We start from the raw sequence: 13391 nt of genomic DNA, 5'->3' as shown, positions 1-13391 counted from the left end.
CTTGTTTATTTGGCCCGTGTTAACCTTTAAGTTTGACATACTTGCTTCATTAGACCAATTAATTGAGAATTACTGTGCTCTGAGCCAAGTTACAATTTTCTAAAGTAGCTGCAAAAGAATTTAGATAAAACGAGTTAATAAATAATATATATCTGTGGGCAGGTTGGACCCTGAGATACTTTTAAAAATAGTCCTAAATCACAGTCCAAATTTTATTTTCAAAATTTATATTGAAATATATTACTAAAACTTTTTCCCTTTTAAGCACCAGGCCCTTGAATAAGCAGCTGTGTTCCTAGGACATATCTTAATTTCCTCCTCCTATTTGTTTTTTGCCTTTCTCAATTATTAAGGTAGTTATATTAATAACCATGCCCAACTATTAAGAAAAAATCTTTATATGAAACTTTATTCATGACTCTTTCCTTTACACCACCATAAGAAATAGTTCCATTGCTAAAAACTTTTAAGTTATTATGAACTCTGAATGAAGTCTTAAGCAGAATCAGTTGCAAACACAGGAGAGAGCGTCTTAGGGACTTTTAGATGCTAAGACCAGAAGAACCTCTGACTGTCGTATCCTTATTATAAGGATGGCCCTGTCTGGTAGCCTTATTTTCAACTGTACATACTACAGTTATGGGACCTAGTGAGAGTCCATATAAAGGTGGAGATGCCCTTTGACAATTCATTGTCCTACTGACGACCCCTTCAAATTGCCCAAGGTTGCATTTACACAAGAATTTATTATTCAGATAATAACATTGATGGCAGCATTTGTCTTGATGTTCTACTATCACAGTTGTCTGCTGATTTAACCATTTCTAAAGTTATTTTATCCATTGTTCACTTTTATGTGAACAATTGTAACCCTGTTTGATGCTGGATTTTCCCAATCCTGAGGTGCACAAGAGTCAACATCTTCATTTGTAATTTTGAACAAAATTAAGAAATTGTGCAAATTATTTTAAACATAGGTTTACTTGGCTTGCAAAATAATTTCAATTGCTAAAATGATTGGGAAGAAGAGCTCTAGTTTTTTGCATGGCAAACACCTTGCATTTAGAATATAAGGTTTACTTTCCACTTACAATATGTAATCAGCTTTTTCCTTCCTTTTATGATTTAACTTTTCTATGTTCTTTCTTTATTATATAAACCCAGTGACAGAATGGAGGCAAATGTAATACACACACACACACACATACACACACACACATACACACCAAAGCATAAATAAAAATTTTCCCAGTATTTTAAGATAAAAAGCCACTTAGTAATAATTAAGGGTATTTATAAAAATCTAAAATTTCCTTAAGGATTCTAAGCTATTCGTGAAAATCATTTTCAAGTACATATGTGTTTTACTTATAAAAGAACTTGGAAAGCACTGTTTCAAACTATTTATCTAAATGAATTAAATACACCTATATATATTGGATTGCTGTTTCAAATATTCTTAAACTGCACTTTTTTTTTCTCAAAAAACTAGGTGGTCACACGTTCAGAAGGAAAAGTTCATACACTTACTCTGCGGGATGTAAAGTTAGAAGATGCTGGAGAAGTCCAACTAACAGCAAAAGATTTCAAAACCCAAGCCAGTCTCTTCGTGAAAGGTAATTGCAGGCTTATTTTTAAAAACATGTATAATACAAAGGTTCGTAAATAATGCCGAATCTCAATTATCTTTAATCTTTCTATGTTGAGTAACATAGATTATTATAATGTACCAAATATTCAAAAGTCTATTTTTACTTTTTGGCCTAACACAGACTTTTTCTTTTTGAGTCAAAATTGAGTTAGCATAAGGTTTATTGTATTCAATAAACAACTGGAGAAAGAATTATTATCAAACTAGGTATTTATCACTTTACTAACCGAGAGTTGGCTGTTATTTCCTTGGTGTTTCATATTCTTTAGAAATGCTCTTCCTCTGTATGTGAAAATAATGATGAAACATCATTATTAGAGAAAAGCATTTGTGTGTAATCAAATCTTACAAATGAAATTTAATAATAGAAAAAGCCTGGGAGATACAAGAGGAAAGTTGAGGAGGTCCTACAACTCTTCCAGAAGAAAGGAGGAATGCCTTGGCTAATAAGTATGATTCTTTCAGAACCCCCAGTTGAATTCACTAAGCCTCTTGAAGACCAGACGGTCGAAGAGGAAGCCACGGCCATATTGGAGTGTGAAGTATCCAGGGAGAATGCTAAGGTGAAATGGTTCAAAAATGGCACAGAAATTCTCAAAAGCAAGAAGTATGAAATCGTTGCTGATGGCAGGGTCAGAAAACTTATTATACATGGCTGTACCCCAGAGGATATTAAAACATACACTTGTGATGCTAAGGATTTTAAGACTTCCTGTAACCTGAATGTCGTGCGTAAGTATTCTTCTTACACAGGTCTTTTCATTTGCAACTCTTTGATAACAAAACAAAACAAACAAACAAAAAAACACACAACTTTTTGCATGCCCTTCTTGGCCTAACTGCATTTCTTGGCAACTTATAATATTGATACTGACTTAATCTGGTCCTCTAAAAAAAAAAAAAATCCTCTGATACTTCTGGTGTGATAATGGAGAGATTGCTCACTTTTCACTATGCTTCTCAGAGTAGTCAAGCAGATGTGCTCTTTGGCAACATGGGATATGCCTCCTGTAGGAATGTCCTCAGACAGATAAGAACAAACTGAATGAAAAAGACAAGAAGGGAGCTATGTTTTTTTAAACAAAAGGAAAGCAATTTCCACTTGGCAGGAAAATGAGTCCTCGGGAATGGGGAACACCTAGAAAATGAGCATGAAGCTTCAGTTTGAATAGGAGCATGCTAAAGGCCTGCTGTAACATGATAAAGCCCCTTCACATAATGCTTTCTCCGAGAATAAGAATGGATAAGAAGATGGAAAGAAGCCTGGATTCATTGGTGCTGTGAATGAAGAGAGCTCCAATGTTTTTAGCATTACTTCTTCCTCTGGGGAAAAATATAATGTCCTGTTACAGAATAGCACATGCTAGCTTGTTGTTTTGTTTTTTTTTTTCATTCATTCTTTTGTCCAGTGATAACATTTTTCAGTGCATATTTTGTGCTGTACTTGCTGTTTGATTTAGTTGCTTCTCTTCTGTCAACGGCTACAAAATAATGGCTGTGAGTCTGCTTCCTTCCATGCATCGTGTTCCGGTGTATTCTTTCTACTTTGTGGTTGCTCTGCTTTAGCTTTAGCCCATGACAGAGTAGCTTCTTGGGTCGCCTTCTTCTTTTTGTCATCTATTTTGTCTCCACTCCACGAAGGCTCGGTTACTATCAGCCTACAATAGTTTTAAGCCTATTAGTTAGTATTTATGTCCCAGAATCTCATTGATCAAGGACAGCTATCTTGGGAGGCACTCACAAGGAGCCCTGAAAGAAGGAAGGGCAAGGGATTGTACTTCTGCTGACTTAATTCTGGAGATAAATGAAACAAGAGATTTACAAAAGCATCACCTTCCCATAAGCACACTGCTTTGTCACACTAATAGATTTTATGTCTGACATATATGTGACATACATCTTTGAAGCTTATTTTTTTAAAAGCTGATTGTATGTGATTTCAATTGCAGGTTCGTGCCTTTTTGCCATAGACAAGACTACTGGTCATAGTGCTTTAAGCTGCATTATTGTGAATTCTAACTTCTCAAAGATTATGCTTGTTGCATTAAACAAGATGCTATTTCTTTGCTTCTGGTGTTTCCTTTGCAATATCAATTTTCAACTCTGGAGAGTATCAGTGGGGATTTTTCTTCCAGCTATTATTCAGGAGAACTGAGCTGGAGATAGAGAGATGATAGATAGATAGATAGATAGATAGATAGATAGATAGATGATAGATAGATGATAGATAGATAATAGATAGATAGATAGATAGATGATAGACATAATTAGTTGGCCCTATAATATGCCAGATTATTTTATGAAAATTACAGATATGTAAAAAAGTAAAATATCATACCTAAAGGGCAACTCCAAGTGATTTCAAAATCAATATAGCTTATTAAGATGAATAAGGCCTGCAAAATACTCACATTTTCTTGATATGTACTACTGTATGTCAGAATAAGTTTCTAGAAAACATTTTGAAATCTGATGACTTTCCCTTACAGCCCCTCATGTGGAATTCTTAAGACCACTTACTGACCTTCAAGTTAAAGAAAAAGAAATGGCTCGGTTTGAGTGTGAAATTTCTCGAGAAAATGCAAAGGTATGTGATTATATAGTTGCTATCCTGTATTGTCAACTTTATGTTTACTTTTGGTTTAACCAAATGGAATAAAAAAATTAATCTCACCTATCTGATAATCTTAAAGATTATTACTTTAGTATGAAATACATACTTCATTTAATTGTTCTCTTTTTAGTATTATTTAAACATTATTAGTCTGAACCATATGAAATTTCTGTTTTCTTAGGTTAAAAATAATCACATGTCAGCAATTTCATATGTCTCAACTGAGTACTCACGTTTGCTTGCCATTAATTACCATTTAAATTTCAGTTTACATATCCAGAAAACAAACAAATTGGTCTACATGAAGCCCTCTATGGCTCTCAACTTACACGATCCCATCATGTTTAATAAATACTGATAGTATCACTTACTAATAATTGAAGAAGTTTGTTCTTGATTTTATCAAAATTCATTTTACAATTGTAGTTGACATATTTTGGGGGCTGAGTTGTATTTACCACTTTGATTCTTCATACTATAAAGCCTATTGGTTGCTTTAAAAAAAAAACAAAAAACTAAGGATCATATTTTTCTTGACACTTATCTGAAGGGACAACAGGAAAACTGATAAAGGTATTTATTTATCTTAAATATAGGTCCAGTGGTTTAAAGATGGTGCTGAAATTAAAAAGGGCAAAAAGTATGACATCATATCAAAGGGAGCAGTGCGCATTCTTGTCATCAACAAATGTCTGCTGGATGATGAGGCAGAATATTCCTGTGAAGTAAGGACGGCACGAACTTCTGGCATGCTGACAGTACTGGGTAAGAGTAAAGTCTTTCTTTGCATAAGTTTATGTATTGGGTGGGGGGGAATGATAATTTCCACTTAACTCAATTTTTAAAAAATTATTCTTGCAGAAGAAGAAGCTGTCTTTACAAAAAATCTTGCCAATATTGAAGTTAGTGAAACAGACACTATAAAACTTGTCTGTGAAGTCTCCAAGCCTGGAGCAGAAGTGACTTGGTACAAAGGGGATGAAGAGATCATTGAAACAGGAAGATATGAAATACTCACTGATGGACGAAAGAGAATTCTGATCATTCAGAATGCCCAACTTGAGGATACAGGCAGCTATAACTGCCGGCTCCCAAGTTCTCGAACAGATGGCAAAGTCAAAGTACATGGTATGAAAATTACTGTGAATAATATTTTAAGAAATTTATATTTGTTGTATTTGAGATGCAAATGCTTAAGTTTTCAATATTTTGCAAATTGTTTCTTCCCAGAACTTGCTGCTGAATTTATCTCAAAGCCTCAAAACCTTGAAATACTGGAAGGAGAAAAGGCTGAATTTGTCTGTACTATATCAAAGGAAAGCTTTGAAGTCCAGTGGAAGAGGGATGATAACACACTTGAATCTGGAGATAAATATGACATTATTGCTGATGGCAAAAAGAGGATCCTAGTTGTGAAAGACGCCACATTACAAGATATGGGCACTTACGTTGTCATGGTTGGGGCTGCCAGAGCAGCAGCTCACTTGACAGTAATTGGTAAGTTTGTCTTTGCTTCTACAGTTCACTTAGATTGGTTGGTATCTTGGGGCTTCCTTCATACTAAAAAATCTTGTTGGTTGCTTTCAGAAAAACTCAAGATCATAGTTCCTCTTAAGGACACCCGTGTGAAAGAACAACAGGAAGTCGTCTTCAACTGCGAAGTCAATACTGAAGGTGCAAAAGCTAAATGGTTCAGAAATGAGGAAGCCATATTTGATAGTTCAAAATACATCATTCTCCAAAAAGACCTGGTCTACACCCTCAGAATTAGAGATGCGCGATTAGATGACCAAGCCAACTATAATGTGTCTCTGACAAATCATAGAGGTGAAAATGTTAAGAGTGCAGCCAATCTGATAGTGGAAGGTAAGTCACTTCTATGGCAGGAGTGATTTAAAATCACTTTCTGCCCTAATGGGTTTGCTCAGTGGTTAGAACATCAGCCTGCAGACTGAAGGATCCCAGGTTCGATTCCGGTCAAGGGCCTGTACCTTGGCTGCAGGCACATCCCCAGTAGGGGTTGTGCAGGAGGCAGCTGATTGATGTTTCTAACTCTCTATCCCTTACCTTCCTCTCTGTAAAAATCAATAAAATATATTTTTTAAAAATAAAATAAAATAAATTTCTATTATGAAAAACAAAATCAACATTATTCTTCTTTATAACAGAGGAAGACCTGAGGATTGTTGAGCCTCTTAGAGATATTGAAACAATGGAAAAGAAATCTGTCACATTCTGGTGCAAGGTGAATCGTCTCAATGTAACACTGAAATGGACCAAAAATGGAGAAGAAGTGGCTTTTGACAACCGTGTTGTATACAGAGTTGATAAATACAAGCACTCTCTAATTATTAAAGACTGTGGCTTCCCAGATGAGGGTGAATACATTGTCACGGCTGGACAAGATAAATCTGTCGCTGAGCTTCTCATCATAGAAGCTCCTACAGAATTTGTGGAACACTTGGAAGACCAGACAGTCACAGAGTTCGATGATGCTGTCTTCTCCTGCCAGCTGTCCAGAGAGAAAGCAAATGTAAAATGGTACAGGAATGGGAGAGAAATCAAAGAAGGCAAAAAGTAAGCAAAAGCTTCTTAATCTCTATTTCTGTAAATATATATATATATATATATATATATATATATATACACACACACACACACACACACACACACACACACACACAAACGCACTTTTGGCAGTTTAGTGGTCATTGTGCAAGCTAACCAGTAAGTCAACCTCTCCGTTTTAGATACAAATTTGAAAAAGATGGCAGCATACATAGACTCATTATCAAAGATTGCAGACTGGATGATGAATGTGAATATGCTTGTGGAGTAGAAGACAGGAAGTCACGAGCAAGGCTCTTTGTGGAAGGTACGAATTAAGTGAAAGGACAATTTTAGTACTAGTATCAGTTTATGAAAGTTGTTACTCCAAACACAAACGTATTTGGATTATGATTTCATTTTATTTATTTTTTCCAGAAATCCCTGTTGAGATCATCAGGCCTCCCCAAGATATTCTCGAAGCCCCTGGGGCTGATGTTATCTTTATGGCTGAGCTCAACAAAGATAAGGTGGAAGTTCAGTGGCTACGAAATAACATGATTATTGTCCAGGGTGACAAACACCAGATGATGAGTGAAGGAAAGATACACAGGCTACAGATTTGTGATATTAAGCCCCGTGACCAGGGTGAATACAGATTTATTGCCAAAGACAAAGAAGCCAGAGCGAAGCTGGAACTGGCAGGTAAGTCCCTTTCTTTTATTTTCCAACATCCCCACAATGTCACAGATACTGTGTAAGTTTCGGGTTTCTCAGCTAATTGATGAGATAATGCTTGTGAACGCCCTTTATTTCTGTTAAACCCTAGCCTCATGTTAACTACACTAATTTCCCTTACAACAAAGTGTCCTCAGTAAAGGGAAACTGACAGCATTCCTCTCTACATGCCAGAATCTTGAACAATCTTTGTCACATGGCAGACGTTCACTACTTTCTAGGATTCGCCTAACACCTTGAGAGTCTTCCCAGCAAACCCAGACATTGCAATAGCCCAATTCTCTTCTATTTTCCAACCCCCTGTGGGGCCTCTTAGGTCTGTTCTCACCTGGACCTAAGCTTCTGAGGCATCCTTTTAGGTTGTTATTATGAAAACGCACTAGTGTACGTCTTATACGTAAGGGGGAAAAAATGTGTCTGGTTTATTTTGAACTAAGTGTGAGGTGCCTAATTTATTTTTAATGCAAAACATGTTTTGACTATATTTAGTCCCCTGTTGTTACTTTTGGCAAAGAATAATTCTCCAGCATGATCATTTGCAATATGAGAACTCCAAACTCAGTTAGTGTGCTCTGCTGTAAAGTTACTGTGATATAAGTCTAAGGTTATGTAACCAATATCTGCTAACAAATGCATAGTGAAGAAGCTGTGGCATAGCTGGACTACAAGAAATAACGCAAAGGCATTGACCTGTTATTTTTCTCACTTAGCGGCACCTAAAATCAAGACAGCTGATCAAGACCTCGTGGTTGATGTCGGCCAGCCTCTGACAATGGTGGTGCCCTATGAGGCCTACCCCAAAGCAGAAGCTGAGTGGTTTAAAGAAAATGAAGCTCTGTCATCAAAAACAGTAGATACTACAGCTGAACAAACTTCCTTCAGAATTTTAGAGGCCAAGCCAGGAGACAAAGGAAGATATAAAGTTGTGCTTCAGAACAAACATGGAAAAGCAGAAGGATTCATCAATTTACAAGTTATCGGTAAGCCCTGAGTCGATTGGACTTAATTGGCAAAGCACAACTAAAAGCATGGTAGCACCCTAAAAAAATTAAAAAAATGAAAATTTTACACGTGCATTTCAGATGTTCCTGGGCCAGTGCGTAACTTAGAAGTGGCAGAAACATTTGATGGTGAAGTGGGCCTCGCTTGGGAAGAACCATTAACTGATGGTGGAAGCAAAATCATAGGTTATGTTGTTGAAAGACGTGACATCAAGAGAAAGACCTGGGTTCTGGCCACTGACCGGGCAGACAGTTGTGAGTTCACCGTCACTGGACTACAAAAAGGAGGAGTTGAGTATCTATTCCGTGTGAGTGCAAGAAACAGAGTTGGCACTGGTGAACCAGTAGAGACTGACAATCCTGTAGAAGCAAGGAGCAAATATGGTAAGAATTTTTAAAATAAACTGCAGAGTAGCTTATCTTTGCTTTGATCCCGGATATAACCAAAGGCTATGTGTTGTTTTGTTTTTTTTCTGTGATGAAATCCAGATGTTCCGGGCCCTCCTTTGAATGTAACCATCACTGATGTGAATAGATTTGGTGTCTCGTTGACATGGGAACCACCAGAGTACGATGGAGGTGCTGAGATCACAAACTATGTCATTGAACTAAGGGACAAGACTTCTATCAGGTGGGACACTGCCATGACAGTAAGAGCTGAAGACCTATCGGCAACAGTCACTGATGTGGTGGAAGGACAGGAGTATAGTTTCCGGGTCAGAGCCCAAAACCGAATCGGAGTTGGGAAACCAAGTGCAGCCACACCCTTCGTCAAAGTTGCTGATCCAATTGGTAAGCCCATCAAAAAAAAAAGGGGGGGGGGGAGAGGGGGAAGTAACACCTTCGTGAAATCCAGAATTTAAGTCTATCAATTAAAATAAATCAAAGTTAATGAAAAAGTAGAACATCAGAAAAAATTGAAAATCATAAAAATGTAGACTTCCTACTGCTTCTCTTTAATGAATTCGGTAACCCTGATATTTTAATGGGGATGATAGAAGTGGTTCCAGCACTGTCTTAATACATTGTCACTGATTTAAATGGTGTGCTCCTACTCTTCCACTCCAGAGAGACCCAGTCCTCCTGTGAACCTAAATTCCTCAGAACAGACTCAGTCATCAGTTCAGCTTACATGGGAACCTCCTCTGAAAGATGGAGGAAGCCCAATCCTGGGCTACATAATAGAGCGCTGTGAAGAAGGGAAAGATAAATGGATTCGTTGCAATATGAAACTGGTCCCTGAACTGACCTACAAGGTAGGGCATTTCTATCCAAAAACCATATTCAGTGTATGATCATGCACTTAAATGTATACGTTTTTTACAAATATTTGATTCATAATTTTAGGTTACTGGATTACAAAAAGGAAATAAATATTTATATAGAGTGTCTGCAGAAAATGAAGCTGGTGTTTCAGATCCATCTGAAATTCTTGGTCCTCTAACAGCTGACGATGCTTTTGGTAAGTGTATATTTTGTTTTTAGATCTGAGAACAGCACATAGCTACTTCAGGGTACAGGGGACTTAAGTATAATACTGGAAACTCATTCCTTTTTCTTCTTGGTAGTTGAACCAACAATGGACTTAAGTACGTTTAAAGATGGTCTGGAAATTATTGTCCCAAATCCTATCAAGATCCTGGTTCCAAGTACGGGCTATCCAAGGCCAACTGCAACCTGGTCTCTAGGAGATCAAGTATTAGAAGAAGGAGATCATGTGAAAATGAAAACCTTATCTGCCTATGCTGAACTTGTCATTTCTCCAAGTGAACGTTCAGACAAGGGAATTTATACACTGAAACTGGAAAATCCTGTGAAGGCAATTTCTGGGGAAATTGATGTCAATGTAATTGGTAAGTAACTTAACCTTTTGTTATCTAAAGTGATTTGACAGTATTCATAAATATTGGTTCACGCTATTAATGATATTGACTTCTGACTGTGTTTATTCAGCTCGCCCGAGTGCACCCAAAGAACTGAAATATGGTGACATAACCAAGGACTCAGTACATTTGACTTGGGAGCCACCAGATGATGATGGAGGAAGTCCATTAACTGGCTATCTTGTTGAAAAGCGGGAAGTCAGCCGGAAAACATGGACTAAAGTGAGTTTTCTGTATCAACTCACCCACTCCAGAAGAGTAGGGAAATCTCACAATTCTGGGATGCCATGCAAAATTTATATGTTTTTACTTATACCTTGCTGAAATGCTTTTTTAAATGAATTAATGCTAATGCTTTCTGAGGTAGCCCAACCAAAATTTGATATAACTGCCTTATTTTGTGAGGCTTACCAAATTTTCAACTAGGTTTGTTTTATAAAAGCAACAGTAACAACAACAAAAAAATAACCACTTACTCGGTACCTGATAAGTAACCAATATGCCCCTCTTAAGCTATAAGCCATTCTAAGGATATTAAGTACTTAACTCTTAATGGTGATCATACTTCTTCTCATTCCACTAGATTACAATAGTTGGTGTAATCTGTCCAATTTTCCCCTCAGTTTATACTCACTGCTATTTTTATCTTGATTTAAAATCATATTTCTAATAACTAAACTGGTAGAAAAAGTCAACACCTTATTTGCCACCTTCTTAGTGTATATGAACCAGGAAACAGTTTCACCTTATATTAAGGGTCAAATATTTTTTATATTACTTTGCAGTTTTTCCCTAATATGAAATGAATAACACTTAGCATTCAAAACAACTTCCATTTGTATCCCTGCTCGTGGCAAAAAAAAAAAAAAAAAAAAAAAAATCTTCTGACTTGGGAAACAACTAATTAACTGTATTTATCTGTCCCAGGTTATGGACTGTGTGACTGACTTAGAATTCACAGTTCCTGATCTTGTTCAAGGAAAAGAATATTTATTTAAAGTCTGTGCTCGGAACAAGTGTGGTCCTGGAGAACCTGCATATGTTGATGAACCTGTAAACATGTCAGCTCCTGCAAGTGAGTACCTCCTTGATGATTTATCATCTAGCCTCTTGTGACCTGTTTATGCTGTTAGACCTGGAGTTGAAATTATGGAGCAAATATATAGGTTGACAATACGAAGATTTCATAGATGGCCTATATAAGACTGACTCTCTTTAAAATCTTACAGCGGTACCTGACCCACCAGAGAACGTTAAATGGAGAGATAGAACAGCCAAGAGCATCTTCCTAACATGGGATCCACCTAAATATGATGGTGGTTCACGTATCAAAGGATATTTAGTTGAAAAGTGCCCACGTGGTTCTGATCGATGGGTCGCCTGTGGAGAGCCAGTGGCAGAAACAAAGTACGTTTTTAAAATCATATTTCTAACAGCTAAGCTGCTAGAAAAAGTCAACAACTTACTTTGCCACCTTCTTAGTGTGTGTGAACTAGCGAACCGTTTTTCCCTACTATGAAATGAATAGCCCTCAGCATTTAAAACAACTTCCATTTGTATCCCTGCTCATGGTAAAAAATAAATAAATAAATAAATAAATAAATAAATAAATAAATAAATAAATCTTGGCACAAGAGTAAATGTTTACTGTTACTAAAATGAGCTTTCTTTTGGGAAAAATCTAAATGTTAGGTCCTTTTCGTAGAGGATTTCCCTGTTGTGCCCATCTAATGTTAAGAGGTCCTGCTGTCAAACTAATCCCCTGCTCAAGGTTTTCATTAGTTACAGTATTGAAGCAACCCAGAATTGATTTAAAGAATACCATTATTTCAGGGATATGAATTTTGGAAATATTAAGAATACTACATGGTGGAACAGATGATAGGCCTTATAGTAAAATAACCTATTTTGTTTCCTGACAGAATGCAAGTCACAGGTCTTGAAGAAGGCCAGTGGTACTCCTACCGCGTGAAGGCCCTGAACAGGCTGGGTGCCAGCAAGCCAAGCAAACCCACCGATGAAATCCAGGCTGTGGACACTCAGGGTATTTATTTTTGCTGTTTGTTTGTTTGTTTGTTTGTTTTACCCATCAGGCTTCTAACTTTACTCCTGCTTGAACTTGTTAACATGGTAAATAATCTCTCTCCAATGCAGAGGCTCCAGAAGTTTTCCTTGACGTGAAGCTCCTTGCTGGTCTCACTGTGAAAGCAGGAACGAAGATTGAACTTCCTGCCACTGTCACTGGAAAGCCTGAGCCTAAAATAACGTGGACGAAGGCTGAAAAGCTTCTAAAGCAGGACAATCGGATCACCATCGAAAATGTTCCTAACAAATCCACGGTGACCATCGTCGACAGTAAGCGCAGTGACACTGGCACGTACATCATTGAGGCCGTGAACGTCTGTGGTCGGGCCACCGCTGTGGTAGAAGTGAATGTCCTAGGTAAGGGAGGCTCTTGTTTTAAAAACAGGCAAACTCATAGCAGCTACCTTTAAAAATAAAACATTTTTAATGATTTTTTTTTCCTGCATATGTAATGCCATCCATAGATAAACCCGGACCACCAGCTGCTTTTGACATCACAGAAGTGACCAACGAGTCATGTCTTCTAACATGGAACCCCCCACGAGATGATGGCGGATCTAAAATCACAAACTATGTTGTGGAGAGAAAAGCAACAGACAGCGATATGTGGCACAAACTCTCATCAACTGTCAAGGATACGAATTTCAAGGCAACCAAATTAACACCCAATAAAGAATACCTCTTCAGAGTTGCTGCAGAAAACATGTACGGTGTTGGCGAGCCAGTTCAGGCCGCTCCTATAACAGCCAAATTTCAGTTTGGTAAGTTTATAAATCGGTAGGGGGGTTAGGAGATGGGGTAAGGATGCTTGTGTCAAACTTGGATTTAGGTGTTCTATTAAATATAGGGCATGTAACACATATTATTATCCT

General features: G+C 37.3%; 1 protein-coding gene across 2 annotated transcripts in view; it reads left to right on the top strand.

Annotated features, from left to right (window-relative positions):
* Window positions 1-13391, top strand: part of TTN (titin) — a 277411-nt gene that overhangs the window by 174916 nt on the left and 89104 nt on the right. For both annotated transcript variants that reach the window (XM_084892040.1, XM_084892042.1), the window contains 22 exons: window positions 1493-1616; window positions 2117-2383; window positions 4141-4238; window positions 4862-5030; window positions 5127-5393; window positions 5496-5762; window positions 5853-6131; window positions 6434-6842; window positions 7016-7140; window positions 7251-7517; window positions 8261-8530; window positions 8633-8935; window positions 9041-9343; window positions 9620-9807; window positions 9899-10013; window positions 10120-10404; window positions 10505-10656; window positions 11362-11509; window positions 11664-11841; window positions 12357-12478; window positions 12589-12876; window positions 12984-13280. In XM_084892040.1, the coding sequence (XP_084748166.1) occupies window positions 1493-1616; window positions 2117-2383; window positions 4141-4238; window positions 4862-5030; window positions 5127-5393; window positions 5496-5762; window positions 5853-6131; window positions 6434-6842; window positions 7016-7140; window positions 7251-7517; window positions 8261-8530; window positions 8633-8935; window positions 9041-9343; window positions 9620-9807; window positions 9899-10013; window positions 10120-10404; window positions 10505-10656; window positions 11362-11509; window positions 11664-11841; window positions 12357-12478; window positions 12589-12876; window positions 12984-13280 (4921 nt within the window). The remainder of the gene's footprint in view (window positions 1-1492; window positions 1617-2116; window positions 2384-4140; window positions 4239-4861; window positions 5031-5126; window positions 5394-5495; window positions 5763-5852; window positions 6132-6433; window positions 6843-7015; window positions 7141-7250; window positions 7518-8260; window positions 8531-8632; window positions 8936-9040; window positions 9344-9619; window positions 9808-9898; window positions 10014-10119; window positions 10405-10504; window positions 10657-11361; window positions 11510-11663; window positions 11842-12356; window positions 12479-12588; window positions 12877-12983; window positions 13281-13391) is intronic.

Source organism: Pipistrellus hanaki, assembly GCF_964339955.1.
Source record: "Pipistrellus hanaki genome assembly, chromosome: 8".
Taxonomy (NCBI): domain Eukaryota; kingdom Metazoa; phylum Chordata; class Mammalia; order Chiroptera; family Vespertilionidae; genus Pipistrellus; species Pipistrellus hanaki.
This window is presented reverse-complemented; position numbering and strand designations above follow the sequence as displayed.